Here is a 15,087-nt window from a genome sequence, read left to right on the forward strand (position 1 = left end):
TGTACTTGGCGTTGTTTTCCCCAGTGAATCCATTTTCTAACAAACACCTTGAATTTATCCTTTATAGCAGAGTAGTATTCCATTATGTATAGATATCACATTGTCTTTATTCATTTGTCTGGTAATGCAGCCCGAATTCCTTTTTATATTCTATCTAATTATCTATCTATCTATGGTATCTACCATCTATTTATTTTTGCAGTACTGGGGATTGAACAGGTCCTTCACGCTGGGCTACATCCCCAAGCCTTTTTTAAAATTTTGAGACAAAGCCTCACTAAGTCGCTAAGTGGCCTAGGATGGGCTGAAATTTGCGATCCTTCTGCCTCAGCCTCCCAGAGTGCTGGGATTACAAGGGGGGCACTACCATGCCTCGCCACTCCCTGGTCAGCTGCCTGCTTGGAACAGAGAGGTGCACCCCAAGGTGAGGGGTCCAGGAGGGCCCAGGCCCCCTCTTTTGTCCTTCACTTCTAGGCGATCAACTGAGCAGCTGGACTCAGAACCTCATCCCATTGTAGCCTAAGCTTGGATCAGTCAAGTCTCTAGCGCCGCAAGGAATCTGCGAGCCCCGCCCACCAGCAGCGGACCACACCCTCCCATGTGTCGTCATAGCCCCCCCCCCCCGTGTTGTTACCGGAAGTGTGGTGTCGGGCGCTTCCGGCTCCGCCCAGACAGGACCTTAAAAATGCGGCGCCTTGCGTGGAAGTGAGCGATGCGCTGGGTGCTGCCGCTGGCCCGCAGAGTCTGCTTGGGTGCTGTGTGCCGCGGCCACAGCTGCTGCAGGCTCGGGATGTTCTACGCGGTGCGGAGGGGCCGTAGGACCGGGGTCTTCTCGACGTGGTGAGTGGCCGCCGCGCCCTCGTGGCCTGGCGCGCCGAGTCTCGCGCTTGGAGCCCAGAGCCCGCTGTCCTCCTTTATAGTAGTGTTTGACGCTCCAGAAAGGCCACTGTAATTTGGGATCGACCATCTTTGTTATAATTGAGGAATTCCCAAAAGAAACACATAACCTGGCGTGGTGGCACAGCTTGTTAGCCCAGCACTCGGCAGGTTGAGCAGGGCGATCGCCTTGAGTTGGAGGCCAGCCCGGGCTACATAATGAAACTCAAACGGCTCTCAAAAGTAATACGTAGTCAGTACCAGATAGCATTACCAGGTTTTTGCATATAGCTGACTTGGAAGTGGAACTCAGATTGTGGCTACTGTTGTCTTCTGTGGATGTGTGTGTTTTTAAAGAAACTGGTGAACTAGCATTTGCAGTTGGATCCCTGTAACACCCCCCCGTGTGACACTACACCCACGGGGGTATCTTCATGTTCAGGTCATTGGGTTGAGGAAATTCATAGGCGAGTGAGGGGCAGAAATCGGACTTGAGCCCGGATGTTGTGACCCGGTGCCCGGAATTCCTCCTGTATGATGCCAAGGTTTATTGTCTGTGCCCGTGTTGTTTCCCTGTGCCACACACGTGCGCTGCTGAGGAATAGCATCTCAGATGTTGACCCTTTTGGTGTAATAAAGTAATGAATGGGCTCTTTTCGGAAGACCCAAAATTTAGTGTGCACTTAGTTTGTGGAGAGCCGTATGGCACTGATACACCGTCTAGCTAGATATACCAGGGGGCGAGTTGTAGAATCTGACCTGTAAGATAAAACTGTGAATTGGAGAGTGTGAATCTATGACACAAGGAACTGACAGCACATCCTTTTTGTGCTGTTCCCAACCTAAGAAAAGACTTTTGATCAGTTAGACCTTTTATGCCTAGTGTCACATTTTTGGAGGTAAACTGAAGAGGGAGAAAGGTAAGAAATGGAGTGCTGGCTTTTTCCAGGAACGAGTGCAGAGCACAGGTGGACCGGTTTCCTGCTGCCAGATTTAAGAAGTTTGCCACTGAGGATGAGGCCTGGGCCTTTGTCAGGAAGTCTTCAAGCCCAGATGGCTCAGAAGGTACTCGCCTCTTGTGTCAGTGTGACATTTTATCCCGCTTTGCTTCTCCTATCCTGATGTTCTTGGACCATTTTTCCATTCAAGAATGAATAAAGATTAAAGAATAGCGAGTCATGTCCGTAACAGTGTTAGAGACATAGACAAGGACCCAGATTGCCTGTCCCATTCAGTGTGCTCAGCAGGTCACAAGTTCTTACCATTTTCTTTACTTTTTTTTGGTATTTTTTGAGACAGGGTTTTGTTGTGTAGCCCAGGCTGGCCTGGAACTGCTGGCAATCTTCCTGCCTCAGTCTCCTGAGTGCTGGGATTACAAGCTTATGCCACCATGCTTGGCCAATTCCTTAGATTAAAAAAAAAACAAAAACAAACCTGTACTGTTGTTGGAGCAAATAGGCTATGACTTTAAAGGGAAGAATGTGCTTACTTTCACAGTATGCACTTAAACAATGTTTTGTTTTTATTTGAGATAGTATTGTACAATTGGAATTTCTTTCAATTTCATGTGTGACAGAAAGTATTGAAAGTATGAGGCCTAATCTCAGGGATATGACAGACTGATACACAGAGAGGTAAGCGAAGCAATTCTGATATAGGGACAAGATTTTAAAATTCCATGTGGAGTTGGGGATGTAGGTCAGTGTGGAGATTTTCTACATGGACTCTGTCATTGTAGCATTTGGGGCTTTGAGTAGGCTGGACCTTGGACACCACCGATGTATACAAACATGGGTTTTGTTTATCCTAGAGAAAGTACCCCTAGGATTTTCAGATTGTTGTGATCTGTAAATCCTATCTCTATCATCACCATCAAAACCAGATCTGATTTGATGTTGTTATCCTCCTTTGTCCATATCAAGCTTATTTTGGAAAATTTAGAATTATTTCCCAGGATGTCAGAATGAGCTGGTGTGTTCTGAGCCATTCCATCTCTGTAGGGTCACACAGAGAGGGTTTAGGTTCATTTAGTGATAGGAAATAGTGTTCTAGGATTCCTGATTCTGAAGGGTTTCATGTTATGTGCATTGTTTCTGACTCAAGAGCAAACACTGTCTTTCAGGGCAGAAAAACGCAGAAGAATCACAGGTGAAAGCCAGCAAGCGGCCCCGGGAGCCTCTAGATGACAGTGAAGACGCAAGCACAGAGCCGAGTGTCAAGCTCGCAAGACAGAACACAGAGCCAGCCCTTCCCATTAGCAAGGACACATTTTCTTACATGGGTATGTCTTTCCTGAAATTAGAAATATATGTATAGCAATCATACCCAGGCATGGTTGTGTACTCCTGTAATCCCAGCACATGGGAGGCTGAGGCAGGAAGATCACAGTAAGTTCTAGGCCAGCCTGGAATACATGGTGACACTCTTATCTCAAAAAAGCAGAAAGGCTGGGGAAGGCTGGAGACGTAACTCAGTGCAGAGGTCCTTAGGTTCGATCCCCAGTACCAATAAACCCCACTGTAAAGGGGAGAAATTGAGCTGATGTCTGTTCTCGTTCTTTGTGGTAAAGTTTATTTAGAAATCTGCAAGGTCACTGTAATGACCAACTCGTACGGAACTGTCAAACTTTCGGATATTCTTAGGAAAATCATCTTGTAGAGTACAAATGAAACATCACCACAGAATTTTGCAAAAATACCTGTGTTCCCTCAGCACTCAGGGCTTCAGGGCCTCACATAGATGTGAGCTGCTGGCGGGAGCCCGGGCCTCAGCTGCCTGCTGTGGCAGGTTCTCACCACACTGCTCCATCCTGAGAAGCGAGAGGCACGAGCTTTTCCTCCACCTTTAGCTCCAGGATGGGTTGTATGTATTTGGTGACTTGTATAAGTCTCCTTTTCGTCTTTTCTATGTAGGAATAGAAAACAGAACATTTTTCGTCAGTGTGTTTGTGTGTTCAGTTTTCCCTAAGCAAAAGCCATTTTGTAATTTATTTCAAGGGAAGCCAGTGGAAAATGTTGTTGCAGTAGCGTTTATAGATCAGGTCTGCAGTTATTTGACAGGCTGGCTCCCTTGCCTCTTTTCCTTATCATCAGGCACCGAGGCTGCCAGGGATGGGCCGAGCCCTCCCCAGTTGGCCAGCTGCACGGAGAAGGACAGCCCCGCTGTCCTCTGGTTCCTCCAGGGCGGGGCAGGAGCCACAGGTCTCACTGAGCAGGTTGTGAGGGCAGGTGTGCCGGCTGGGGAGCAGACTTTGTTTTCCTAGGCAGAGCACTGCGGCTCTGCGAAGCCCTCTGCCTCACAGCGTTAGAGGTGCATTTGGATTCCAGTGGGTTGACGTGGCACCCTTGTTTCCTCCACAGGAGACTCTGTCGTTGTGTACACCGATGGCTGCTGCTCTAGTAATGGGCGGAGGAGGGCCAGAGCTGGAATCGGCGTCTACTGGGGGCCAGGCCACCCTCTGTGAGTGAACGGAGAAAGTGGAGGTTTTAAGCATGGGGTTTTACCAAATCCTATTCCAAAATGCGTGAAAAGATGAGTCAGGGTCGTCCTGGTGGGTCGGCCTTGGTGTTGACTGCTGGGTGGGAAACCTGGCGGGTAGCAGTGCTGCTGGGCCTGTCAGGCCGCAGAGCTTCCAGAACGGCCTTATCCTTCCCTGTGAGACGCCAGCCCATGGCCCTGCTCTCCTGGCCAACTCTTAGGAGTCCCTGTCCACTGATGAGCTTCCCACAGAATGGCCTCACTGCCTCTAGCTTAAGCATCTTGTGGCACAGGGACAGGGTCTTGGGAGTCCCCAGGTGGGTGGCCTGGCTCGGAGCTTGTCATATCACCGGACTCTGAGGAAGATGCATGAACCAGAGATAGTTGGGGTGATGTGAAGCACAGTCGCTATACCTGGGCCCTGGGGGAAGAACTCCAAGAGTAGCCGACAGCCCTAAAACTCCGTACACGGATGGGACTTGACCCTGGGAATGTTGTCTCGTGCCAGCTCTCACCTTTGGTTTCCACTGCGTTCGGGTGCCCACGGGAACTGTGCCATAGATACGTAGTGTAAAGACCACTGTCCACATCTCTTGCGCTTTACAAAGTTTTTTCTCAACGTTTCACGTGAGCTGCAGACCTTGGCGGGAGAGCACGAGCCTGGCACCAGTGCCCAGGACTCGTGCCCACCTGAGACACAGGCCAGCACCTTCAGGTGCGGAGGTTCGGTGCAGCCTTTGGCTTGTGGCCCAGCAGCAACCTCTGTGTGATGCCAGCAGGGCGTCTTCCCCCAGAGCCTTAATGTTGTCACTTTGACTTTGAAAGAGTGTGTTTCTGCCTGAAGCGTATTTCAAATAACAGTACACTGCTTTGTTGTGTCCATTGATGGGAATCGCTTCAAAGCTTAGCTTTGTAATTCTCTTTTGTACTATTTTGAAACAGAAATGTAGGCATTAGACTTCCTGGGCGACAGACGAACCAGAGAGCGGAAATCCATGTAAGTTATCCGATAAACGTGTGTTTATCCTTCCTGATTGGCCATGAGCACATCAGCCTTTTTCCACCTTATCTTACTATCCATGCATAGGAGACACTCAACATCCTAAAGAAATTTTGGGTTAGTAAAAATTCTGAAAGGTGGGAATTTACTCAAAAATTCTAAAACCTTATGTCAAGTGGGTGGGGACAGGAGCATTGAGCGTGTGTGTAACACTGTAGAGAACATAACCATGCAGGGCCGGAAGGGCTCTTTTGGCTTTGCAGTTATTGCGAGTGTGGGGAAGGCCTGAAGTTGAACTTCCAGGGCAGCCTGACTGGCCTCTGTTTCTCAAGGCAGCGTGCAAAGCTATAGAACAAGCCAAGGCCCAGGATATCAGCAAGCTGGTGCTGTACACGGACAGCATGTTCACCATCAACGGTGAGTGCCTGCCCGTCCTCACACGGGAGTGGCTGCTTCTGGACAGGCACAGAGAGTCAGGGGACATCTGGTCTGGGGGGACAGAAGGGCTGGGAGGATTTGGGAGCCCTTGCGTGAGTGACCTGGCAGCATGGCATGCTGGGAGGGGCCATGTGCAGCAGCAGGTGGGGGACACTTAGGGCAGGCGCAGTGACATCGCAGCTGGGGGTGCAGGAAGGGGTGGGGTGCTGCTGGTGAGGCCACGAAGGAAGTGAGGTGTCCAGGCTGGCAGCCCAGCCTCGGCCACGAGGATGAGCTGTGATGTGTGTCTAGGGATCACCAGCTGGGTGCCAGGCTGGAAGAAGAACGGGTGGAGGACGAGTGCGGGGAAAGAGGTGGTCAACAAGGAGGACTTCGTGCGGCTCGAGAGGCTCACGCAGGGCATGGACATCCAGTGGGTGAGTGGGGTGTGATGGGCGTCCACGTGGGGGGGAGGTTCGCATCGGGGTTTAAGGACAAGGTAGTGGCATGATGTGCACTAAACATGTTGGATTGAATCTCTTAGCCATGGATAATAATGGTTTTTTTTTCCTTGTTTTTCGTTCACTTGTTTTGTGGAATTGGAGATTGAACCAAGGGAGCCTTAGCACTGAGCTATATCCCCAGCCTTTTTTTACTTTTTTCTATATTTTTTGTTTGGACAGGGTCTCACTGTGTACTTTAGGGTGGCCTTGAACTCACTACATAGCCCATGTTGGCCTCGAACTGGTCACAGTCCTCTTGCCTCGGCCTCCTGAGTAGCTGGATCACAGGCATGCACGCCATGTGCAGCACGTCCATTCTTTTCAGCAGTGTTTAGGGAGAATAAAGTGTGTGGCACAGAAACACCCATCATCCGCTGCCCATCTGTGGTCTGCCTGTGTGCTGGCCTGCTCGCTGCTCAGTGGGAGCAGGACTGTGAGGGGCAGCGTCCAAGTCGTAGGGAAGCTCTGCCTGGGGTGTTGGTGACATCGCTGCATAGTGTACCCGCGCCTGCTGTACAATCCCTCGTGAGCTCAGCCTGCTCCGGTTACAGTGAGTATGGTCGTGCTCACCAGAGGCTGCCTGTGCAAACATCAGGCAGGTAACCACAAATGTTTGTCTAACAGATGCACATTCCTGGCCATTCGGGATTCATGGGCAACGAGGAGGCTGATAGGCTGGCCAGAGAAGGCGCCAGGCAGTCTGAAGACTGAGCAAAGTCGCAGAGAACCCTTACCCACGAGCTGGGGCTGCAGTGACCTTTACTCCCAGCGTACACCATAGACTCCTCTGGGCTGCTGCAGTAGACAGATGGACACAGCTTCTGCCAAGACTGAGGCCACCCTGGCGTTCTGTGACATGGCTGGACACAGAGACTTACAGGAAGCAGTGAACAAGTTGGAGATTTGCAGATTCTGTGAAGAGTCGGTTCTGTGCTTATTAGGCTTGATACTGTTCTCTTGTTTTATTGCAATCTGGCCTGAAATGCTTGGGCTTTGATTTAAATAAGGACTCACTAAAAATAAAACATGGAGCCGGGTGTGGTGGCACACATATGTAATCCCAGCACGCTGGGAGGCAGAGCCAGAAGGATCACAAGTTTGAGCTCAGCCTGAGCACCTTAGCAAACCTTGTCCCCCAAAAAACCCCATATAAATGAGAAAGTCAGGGAAGTATCTCCATGCAGAAGCCCTGGGTTTAACCCCTACTACTGCTGGGGATGGTGGTGCACACCTATGGTATAATTCCCGAATGAGTCTGAGGCTAGCCTGAGCTATATAGTGAAGCTGTGTCAAAAAAACCCAAAATAAATACTATGAAAAGACAGGCTGATTTGGAGGCACTGTGAGAGTGAGTGCCTTTGCCTTCCCAGTTGCAGCACTAGGTGACCTGTTCGCTGGACTGAGGCTGCTGGACAGCAGGCAGTGAGGGGTCGGGGCACCCTGGCGCCGATGTGGGATGGTGACAACTGCTAAAGACCAAGGGACATAAGTAAACCCATCTATAGTTTTTCTTTGGCTTTTTCTCTTTATGTGTAAGCTTAAAACCAATGTTGGACATAATGTATTTTAAAATGTTTTTGCATAAAATAAAAGCAAGGAGGAGATAACACGTGCAGCTCATGTAGCGGAGTTCCCTCCTGCCTCCCAACAGGATCACCAGCGCGGGGCAGCACACCCCTCCAGCCACTGCCCCCTCCCTCCCCGACTAAGGCAGGAAGCACTTCCGGGGGATTCCTGTCTGCTTTTTCCCTTGCTGGCCTAGTTTGTGTCTTGCCCTCCCTGCTCTGCAGGGCCCTCGGTCCCGTCCTCACGCTGTGTCCCCTCGAGGACTTGGGCAGTCTTTGCAGACTTGAGACTTGGCTACCTGCCGTTTCACACAAACGTGGTGAATGAACTCGAAAATGGGACCAGAGGATCGCGTTCCCTTCCTCAAGCTCTGCGAGTATACCCAATCTGCTCAGGATGAATATTTTTAAGGGCCAGTCGGGCCCATGGGGTTCATAGGCAGGGAATGAGGAGGTGGGGCCAGGGGAGGGAGCCACACAGAGAGGGGGGTGAGGTGGGGTTTCCCACCGCCGGCAGGCCTGGGTGTCCCCAATCCAGCTCAGCAGGGCCCTTCAAAACAGCTGTGCTGGTGGTGCGGTGACCCATGCCTGTTGTCCCAGGGTGCAAGAGGCTGAGGCAGGAGGATCGCACACAACTCGGATTCCAGCTGGGCTGATCCCGCAAGAACTGCGTCAAAGATGCAGCTGCTGGTTGCAGGAAACGCGGAGCGGACTCGGATTCCCTCCGATCTCCCTCAGGAAGCCGGGTCCAGTTCCCAGGAGCCCCGCCCCCAGCCCTACTACCCGCCCGGCTCAGGGGAGGCCCCACCCCCAGAGGCCTTCGTCCCGCCCCCGGCCCTACTACCCGCTGGTCCCAGCCGCCCTCCCCAGGCACAACCCTGTAGCCGCCATGGTGCAGGCCTGGTACATGGACGAGTCCATGGAAGACCCGCGGCTGCCGCACCGCCTCGAGCCCGACCGCCCGGTGAGCCTGGAGCAGCTGCGCAAACTCGGCGTGCTTTACTGGAAGGTGCGCATGGCGGCGGGGCGGGCGGCCCTCTTCAGCGGCCGGGCTGCGGCGCATGCTCTGTAGGGGGCTGAGCCGGGCATCTGGGCGGCCTGACAGACGGAGGCAACCGCGCATGCTCTGCGCGGAGTGGTGGTCGGGTGCTGGGCCGCCGGGGTCCGGACCGTTGTGCGCATGCTCGGGCTGGGATGTGCGGTGAGGCTGCGAAGGAGGCGTTAGCCTTTTGGGTCCTCCAGCCGCTGTGCATTCCTTAATCGCAATGCAATGAAGGCACGGCCCACCCTGGAACTAACACTTCTCTGCAGTACTAGGGAGGAGACTGAGCCGCACCCCCAGACTTTTTTAATCCTGAGGCGGCCTCTGTAAGTTACTAAATTGCCAAGCCAGAGCTCCAGGTTGCAGTCCTCCTGCCTCAGCCTTCCGAGCGCTGTGATTACAGGCATGCGCCACCACCCAGGCTGGGGACCTGCTTTTGGACTCCGACCGGTGACACCGCAATTCCATGCCTGTGCCACCATACTTGGCTCAGAGCCATCCTTTCAGTGTGTCCCAGATCGGTGTCCTTAGTGACTGCGCAGTCAGAGTAACCCGCACTTAATAGATCCACTTTACCTGCTGCAGGGTCTGCGGGGCACTGGACAACGCCTTTCCCCTACAGTCAGGCGTGGAGCTCGTGATCAGGAAGGGGCATTTGTGGGACAGAGGGTGAAATGTGTGGACTTATTAGCATTAGTGTGATCCAAAGGTGGAGTGTTTGTGCTGATATTAAAAAGTCATCCAGCCAGGGCCTGGCTTCCCAGCACTCAGGAGGCTGAAGCAGGAGGATCACTGAGCTTGAGGCCAGCTTTGGCTACATAATGAGTTTAAGGCTAGACTGAACTGCATGGTGAGATCCTGTCTGAAAAAACAAACCAATAAGAAATAAAAGGTCACCCACTGGATCCTGTGCAGGTCCCAGTGAAGACTGCGGAGGGGGACTAGAATAGCTCAGGGGTGCGACCTCTGCAACCAGCAGTGCTGGGGATTGAACTGAGGGCCTTCTGCTTGTGGGGTAAGCGCTGTAGCCTGAGCTGCATACTCAGCTCCTGAATTGGCTTTTATGAGATTAATGAATCAGAGGCATCTCCATGTTATGAAATGTAGTCATACATTGAACCAACTGCTGATGGAAAATATTGAAAAGTAGCACCCGTCCCGAACACATCCAGCCATCTTTCTTCCCTAGGGAATGCAGTGGAGCCACTCATGTAACAGTATGCTAGGTTCTGTGTAGTCCTCCTAAGATGGTTGCCAGTGGACAGGAGGATCTGTGAATGTCGTAAGCAAACTCCCATGGATTTTGGTGTGTGTGCATGTGTGCACATGCACGTGTGTGTGCATAGGTGTCCTGGAATCAGTCCCTCATGCTCCAGAAGCTCTCATAGGTGTTGGCAGAAGAATGGGTTTTGTAAGGTGGGAACAAGGAAAATAAGGAAATTGGGCTGGTGAGTTAGTGTCAGTTTACTTCAGGTTATTTTTTGTAAGTGTTAAGGGGGAGGGCAGTTTCTTATGAGCTGGCTCAGGAGGACTGGACTTTCCTGTTTTTAGGCAAAATGAGTGTTTTGGGATCTGTCTCTTCCCTCAAGTTTCATTTGATTCTGTGGAATTTAGGGCAAGATTCAGTGTTGTTTCAGGTGACGAGCTCAGTCCCAAATCACACATGCTGTCCCCTGTCATTTTTTTAACAGGAGAAACAGATAAGGAGCATTTTTTCATTTTTCTTTTCTTTTTTTGAGCCAGGGTTTTGCTATGTAGCTCAGGCTGGCCTTGAATTCACTATGTAGCCCAGGCTAGCTTTAAACTCACAGTGATCCCCCTGCCTCAGCCTCTAGAGTGCTGAGATGACAGGTGTGCACCACCACCCTGCTCTGGAATATAGACTTCTTTTACAGTAGGTGGGGAGGGGAAGATAGAAGCAGAAAAGTCACCTGGTTCCAGAGGACAGATGTGCTCTTATCCCAGCCTGGTGAACTGGAGCTTTTGCATGGGCTGGGAGGGCCCCTGATGTCCTGGCCCAGGAAAACCCTGGGGCCCAACTGCGGCCCAGGGTGTCACTGAGACTCATCCTCGTGCTGGAGGTGGCAGAGAAATGGAACTCAGGAAAGAGCAGTGTCATTGGCCAGACAGGTAACAAGGGACCTAGTAGGAAGCTGCAGGGAGGGGCAGAGGGGCAGAGCGCCACATCCCTTGGTGGCAACTTGGAGAATGGAAGATTCCACGGACAGAAGTGAGGAGAGGACAAGAAGGAGGGCAGGCTTAGAGCCGGCAAAGGAGTAAGTGAAACCAGGTGTGGTGGCACATGCACGCCTGTCATCCAAAAACTGTGGCAGGCTGAGGCAGGAGGATCCGCAAGTTCAAGCCCAGCCCAGGCAAGTTAATGGCTTAGCAAGACTCTAGTCCCAAAAAGAAAACAAATAGGGCTGAGGATGTAGCCCAGAGTACTGCAAGCAAACAAGCATTGTTAGAGAGGAAGATGTGCATTTGGCGAGAAGCACAGGCGGTCCAGAGAGTGCCTCGTACCGCCTCGAGTTCACGAGGCTCCTCCTTGTCTCCTGCTCATGCAGCTGGACCCCGACAAGCACGAGACGGACCCGGAGCTGGCGCAGATCCGCAGGGACAGGAGCTACTCCTGGATGGACATCATCACCATCTGCAAGGACAGATTGCCCAACTTCGAGGAGAAGGTGAGGCCGGGCCAGGGGAGGCCACTGAGACACTTCTGTCCTCATGCTGGGAGAAGGGGGACATTGGTCCCTCCTCCCACGCCTTGGGCAGAGGGTGGTATCTTTCCATGTTTGGTGGACTCATCAGCAATGCCCCTGGGTGCCGTGCAGGGCCTTTTTAAAAAAAATTTTGTTTGTAGTATTGGGGATTGAACCCACATTACATCCCAAGACCTTTCTATTTTTATTTCTTGTTAAGTTCCTCAGTTGCCCAGGCTGGGCTTGAACTTATGATTCTCCTGCCTCAGCCTCCCAGAGAGGGGATTACAGGCATGCACCAGGAAGGTTGGTGACCACGTGTCTTGATCACACATAGGGTTGTTTACTGCTCAGCTGGCTCAGAGGAGCTTGGTCTGGGCTTCTGCCTGCATTGTTGGAGCCGTTGTGCTTACTGCTGTCAGGTCATTCAGAATGTGCCCTCCTGTCCTTGGACACCTGTGGGTGGCAGGCAGTGCTGTCCCCTCCTGTGCTGACCCCGTGCTCCTCAGCCTCTCCTTTGGTGGGCTTGGCTGGCGGCTCACCAATTTCATTGATCCTCATGGAGAACCTTTGGTCTCATTGATTTTCTGTTTCTTTCTTTTTTTTTTAATTGACTTTTGCTCTAATCTTTGTCTCCTATGTTCCTTGGGTTTAATTTGCTCTTTTTTCCCCTAATTTCTGGAGGTGGAAGCTGTCACTGGTTTGAAAACTTTTCTTCTTCCTTACTTACTTTGTTTTCTTGAGACACGGTCTCAGTGTGTACCCTAGGCTGTTGTAGGCTGGTCTAGAACTTTTGATCCTCCTACCTCAGCCTTCTGAGTGCTGGAATTACAGGATGTGACATCATACTTGGTAGCTTTGAATTTATTTCTTGATTCCAAATGAAAGATTTTCCTCCTGATCTTGTTTTACTTTTATTTATGACTTGGTAAGACATAACCAGGTTCTGAAATCAAAATTATGTAGAAAGACACACACAGCCTCTGCGCTGTCCCGCATGCCTGGCATTCTCTGTCTTTGTTGCTTTCTGGTAGCGGCGGCACCCAGGAGTGTGCTGAATGTAGAGGCCTGCCCCCGCTTCCTGGTTCCTGAGGCCTCTCTGGCCGAGGTGTTGCAGACGTTCACAAGCTCTGGATGCCATGGTGAAACCACAGTCCCACAGAGGTGCCCGTGTCCTTTGTCCTTCCACGAGGCCTGTTTTCCACACATTTCAGCTTCTCCAGAGATGGGGTACTTTTTTTTTTTTCTACAGTGCTATGGATAGAACTCAAGGCCTTCACCCTGGGCTCCATCCTCAGCCCTTGTTTTATTTTTTAAGACAGGGTCTCACTAAATCACTAAGTTGCCCAGGCTGGGCTTGGACTTGCAGTCCTCCTGCCTCAGCCTGCCAAGTGCTGGGATGACAGGTGTATGCCACTGCACCTGGCCAGAAATGTATAAGCTTTAAGCAGGAAGGCTCCAAAACCCTGAGTGCAGCTGGGAGGTGCTAGTGCCTGAGGGTAAAGCCAGAGGTGAGGTCTTGGTGAAGGGTGTGGGCATTTACCACGAAAGGTTTTCGGCTTCTATACAGGTTTGACCTGGGAAGGTCTTCTGACATGGGCACTGTGTATGGATCCTGTCACCACCTGTCCCCAGGCAGCTACACAGACAGTGTGATCGTGGCTGTGTGCAGCAGTCACTGTGGTCACAGTGGGGAAGGGCCCTTCTTTCCCCGCCTCACCGGGACCACTGCTCCCCCAGATCAAGGTGTTCTACACAGAGCACTTGCACCTGGACGAGGAGATCCGCTACATCCTGGATGGCAGTGGGTACTTTGATGTCAGGGACAAGGAGGACAAGTGGATCCGGATCTCCATGGAGAAGGGTGACATGATCACCCTCCCAGCTGGCATCTACCACCGCTTCACACTGGATGAGAAGGTAGTGTGTGCCATGTCCTCTGTGTGGCCAGTGCTGGCCATGCTGCCCTTGAGAGTGATGACTGCAGCTGGGCCACACGAGACCCACAGTCTGTGAATGGGGACAGCCATAGGGTCTAGACCTCCAGCTGCTGCTTCTAGGAGGGACCAGCAGCCCCAGGGCCCAGCGGGAGGGGCCTGCATGCCAAGTAGCTCTGGTGGACAGTGTTGCTCAGCTCTCTAGTCCTCAGCACACTGGCCGGGTCAGGGAGGCCAGGTTGGCAAGAAAGTGGCCTGCCCCACCCCTCCTGCTACTCCAAGATCTCCTCCAGGTCCTTGGGGCCATGGGTGTGAGGCACTGTAGGGAGGCCGTGCTGTTCCTGTTGGCCCCTAACAGTAGAATATAGTAATGAAGACTGGCATCAAACACAGAGAAAAGATAGTTACTGTGTGCTTTTGATGTGATTTAGATAAATATGAGATTTATGTATAATTTTTGTTTTTGGTTTTTGAGACGGATCTTGCTATGTAGTTCAGGCTGGCTTTAAACTTACTATGTAACCCAGGCTAGCCTTGAACTTGCAGTGATCCTTCTTCTTCAGCCTCCCAAGTGCTGGGATCATAGGTGTGGGCCACCATGGCTGGCCCCAGTGCTAATTCTCAGGAGAGTGGGACTCCAAGGACAGAGAGGATGGTTGGGCACTTGTGAGGCTAGGGTGGGGCTCATATGCATTTGCTGGCCCTGTCCTTTAGTGGGGACAGGTACATGGGCTCATGTCAACAGCCAGGCCACCTATGCCAGGGTCCCTTTATCTTGAGTGCAGCTACAGGGGCCTCCTGACTGCCACGTGTAGGGAAGCTGCGGTGGCACTGAGACTGGTATCTGCTTCCTAGAACTACGTGAAGGCCATGCGACTGTTCGTGGGTGAGCCTGTGTGGACAGCGTACAACCGACCAGCTGAGCACTTCCCTGCCCGGGAGCAGTACGTGAAGTTCCTGGAGCAAACCGTGTAGCCTGGAGCCCACTGCTGTGCCCTGAGGCTGGATTGTTCTTCTGCATGATTACCTGATCAGAATATTTTTAAAGAAAAGAGCCATACAACTAATTTTAACTCAGAAGCAACTGGGAATGCAAACATCACTGTAATCTCCTCTAATTAATCAAGATGGGGGTGCAAGAGCCCCGGGTAGTATGGGTACTGCAGTGTAACTCAGTACAAGCTTTCGCCCAGAGTGAGGCTCCTGGGCAGTGTGTGGTGTGTGACATCACTGCCCATAGATGGTGGGACCAGCCAGGTGATGCTGCTTCTCCCGGGGTCATAGCTGGTGCGGGGAGGCACCCTCAGGCTTCCCTTGTTGCTTCCTTATCACAATAAAGCCATTGCCTTAACTCTATGCTTGTGGCCTGGAGTTGCCTCAAGTTCTTGTAGAAATGGCATTAACACCACTGCTTACACGCTTTGTGTGCTCCTGCATGTACAGCTAATTACTGTATCGTCCAGGGTGAGGTTTCTAGGTTCTTTCACAGTGCAGTTGTGAGATAGTTGTGAGTAGTTGAGCAGAAGTTGTTTCTGCTCAGGATCGGGCTATGGGGATGGCGCAGG

The 15,087-nt window shown here is 51.8% G+C and overlaps 2 protein-coding genes across 2 annotated transcripts; both read left to right on the forward strand.

The window, feature by feature from the left end:
- Positions 1–640: 640 nt before the first annotated feature.
- Positions 641–7,897, forward strand: Rnaseh1 (ribonuclease H1). Its single transcript, XM_005404371.2, has 8 exons — positions 641–840; positions 1,826–1,941; positions 2,999–3,157; positions 4,236–4,335; positions 5,296–5,350; positions 5,686–5,770; positions 6,083–6,207; positions 6,898–7,897. The coding sequence occupies exons 1-8, from the start codon at positions 713–715 to the stop codon at positions 6,982–6,984; spliced, it is 855 nt and encodes a 284-aa protein (XP_005404428.1). The 5' UTR covers positions 641–712; the 3' UTR covers positions 6,985–7,897.
- Positions 7,898–8,642: 745 nt separating this feature from the next.
- Positions 8,643–14,878, forward strand: Adi1 (acireductone dioxygenase 1). Its single transcript, XM_013504345.1, has 4 exons — positions 8,643–8,847; positions 11,448–11,567; positions 13,326–13,505; positions 14,378–14,878. Exons 1-4 carry the CDS (start codon positions 8,728–8,730, stop codon positions 14,495–14,497), a joined length of 540 nt encoding a protein of 179 aa, XP_013359799.1. The 5' UTR covers positions 8,643–8,727; the 3' UTR covers positions 14,498–14,878.
- The last annotated feature ends 209 nt before the right edge of the window (positions 14,879–15,087 follow it).

Source organism: Chinchilla lanigera, unplaced genomic scaffold (genome assembly GCF_000276665.1).
Source record: "Chinchilla lanigera isolate Chin_1 unplaced genomic scaffold, ChiLan1.0 scaffold00086, whole genome shotgun sequence".
NCBI lineage: Eukaryota > Metazoa > Chordata > Mammalia > Rodentia > Chinchillidae > Chinchilla > Chinchilla lanigera.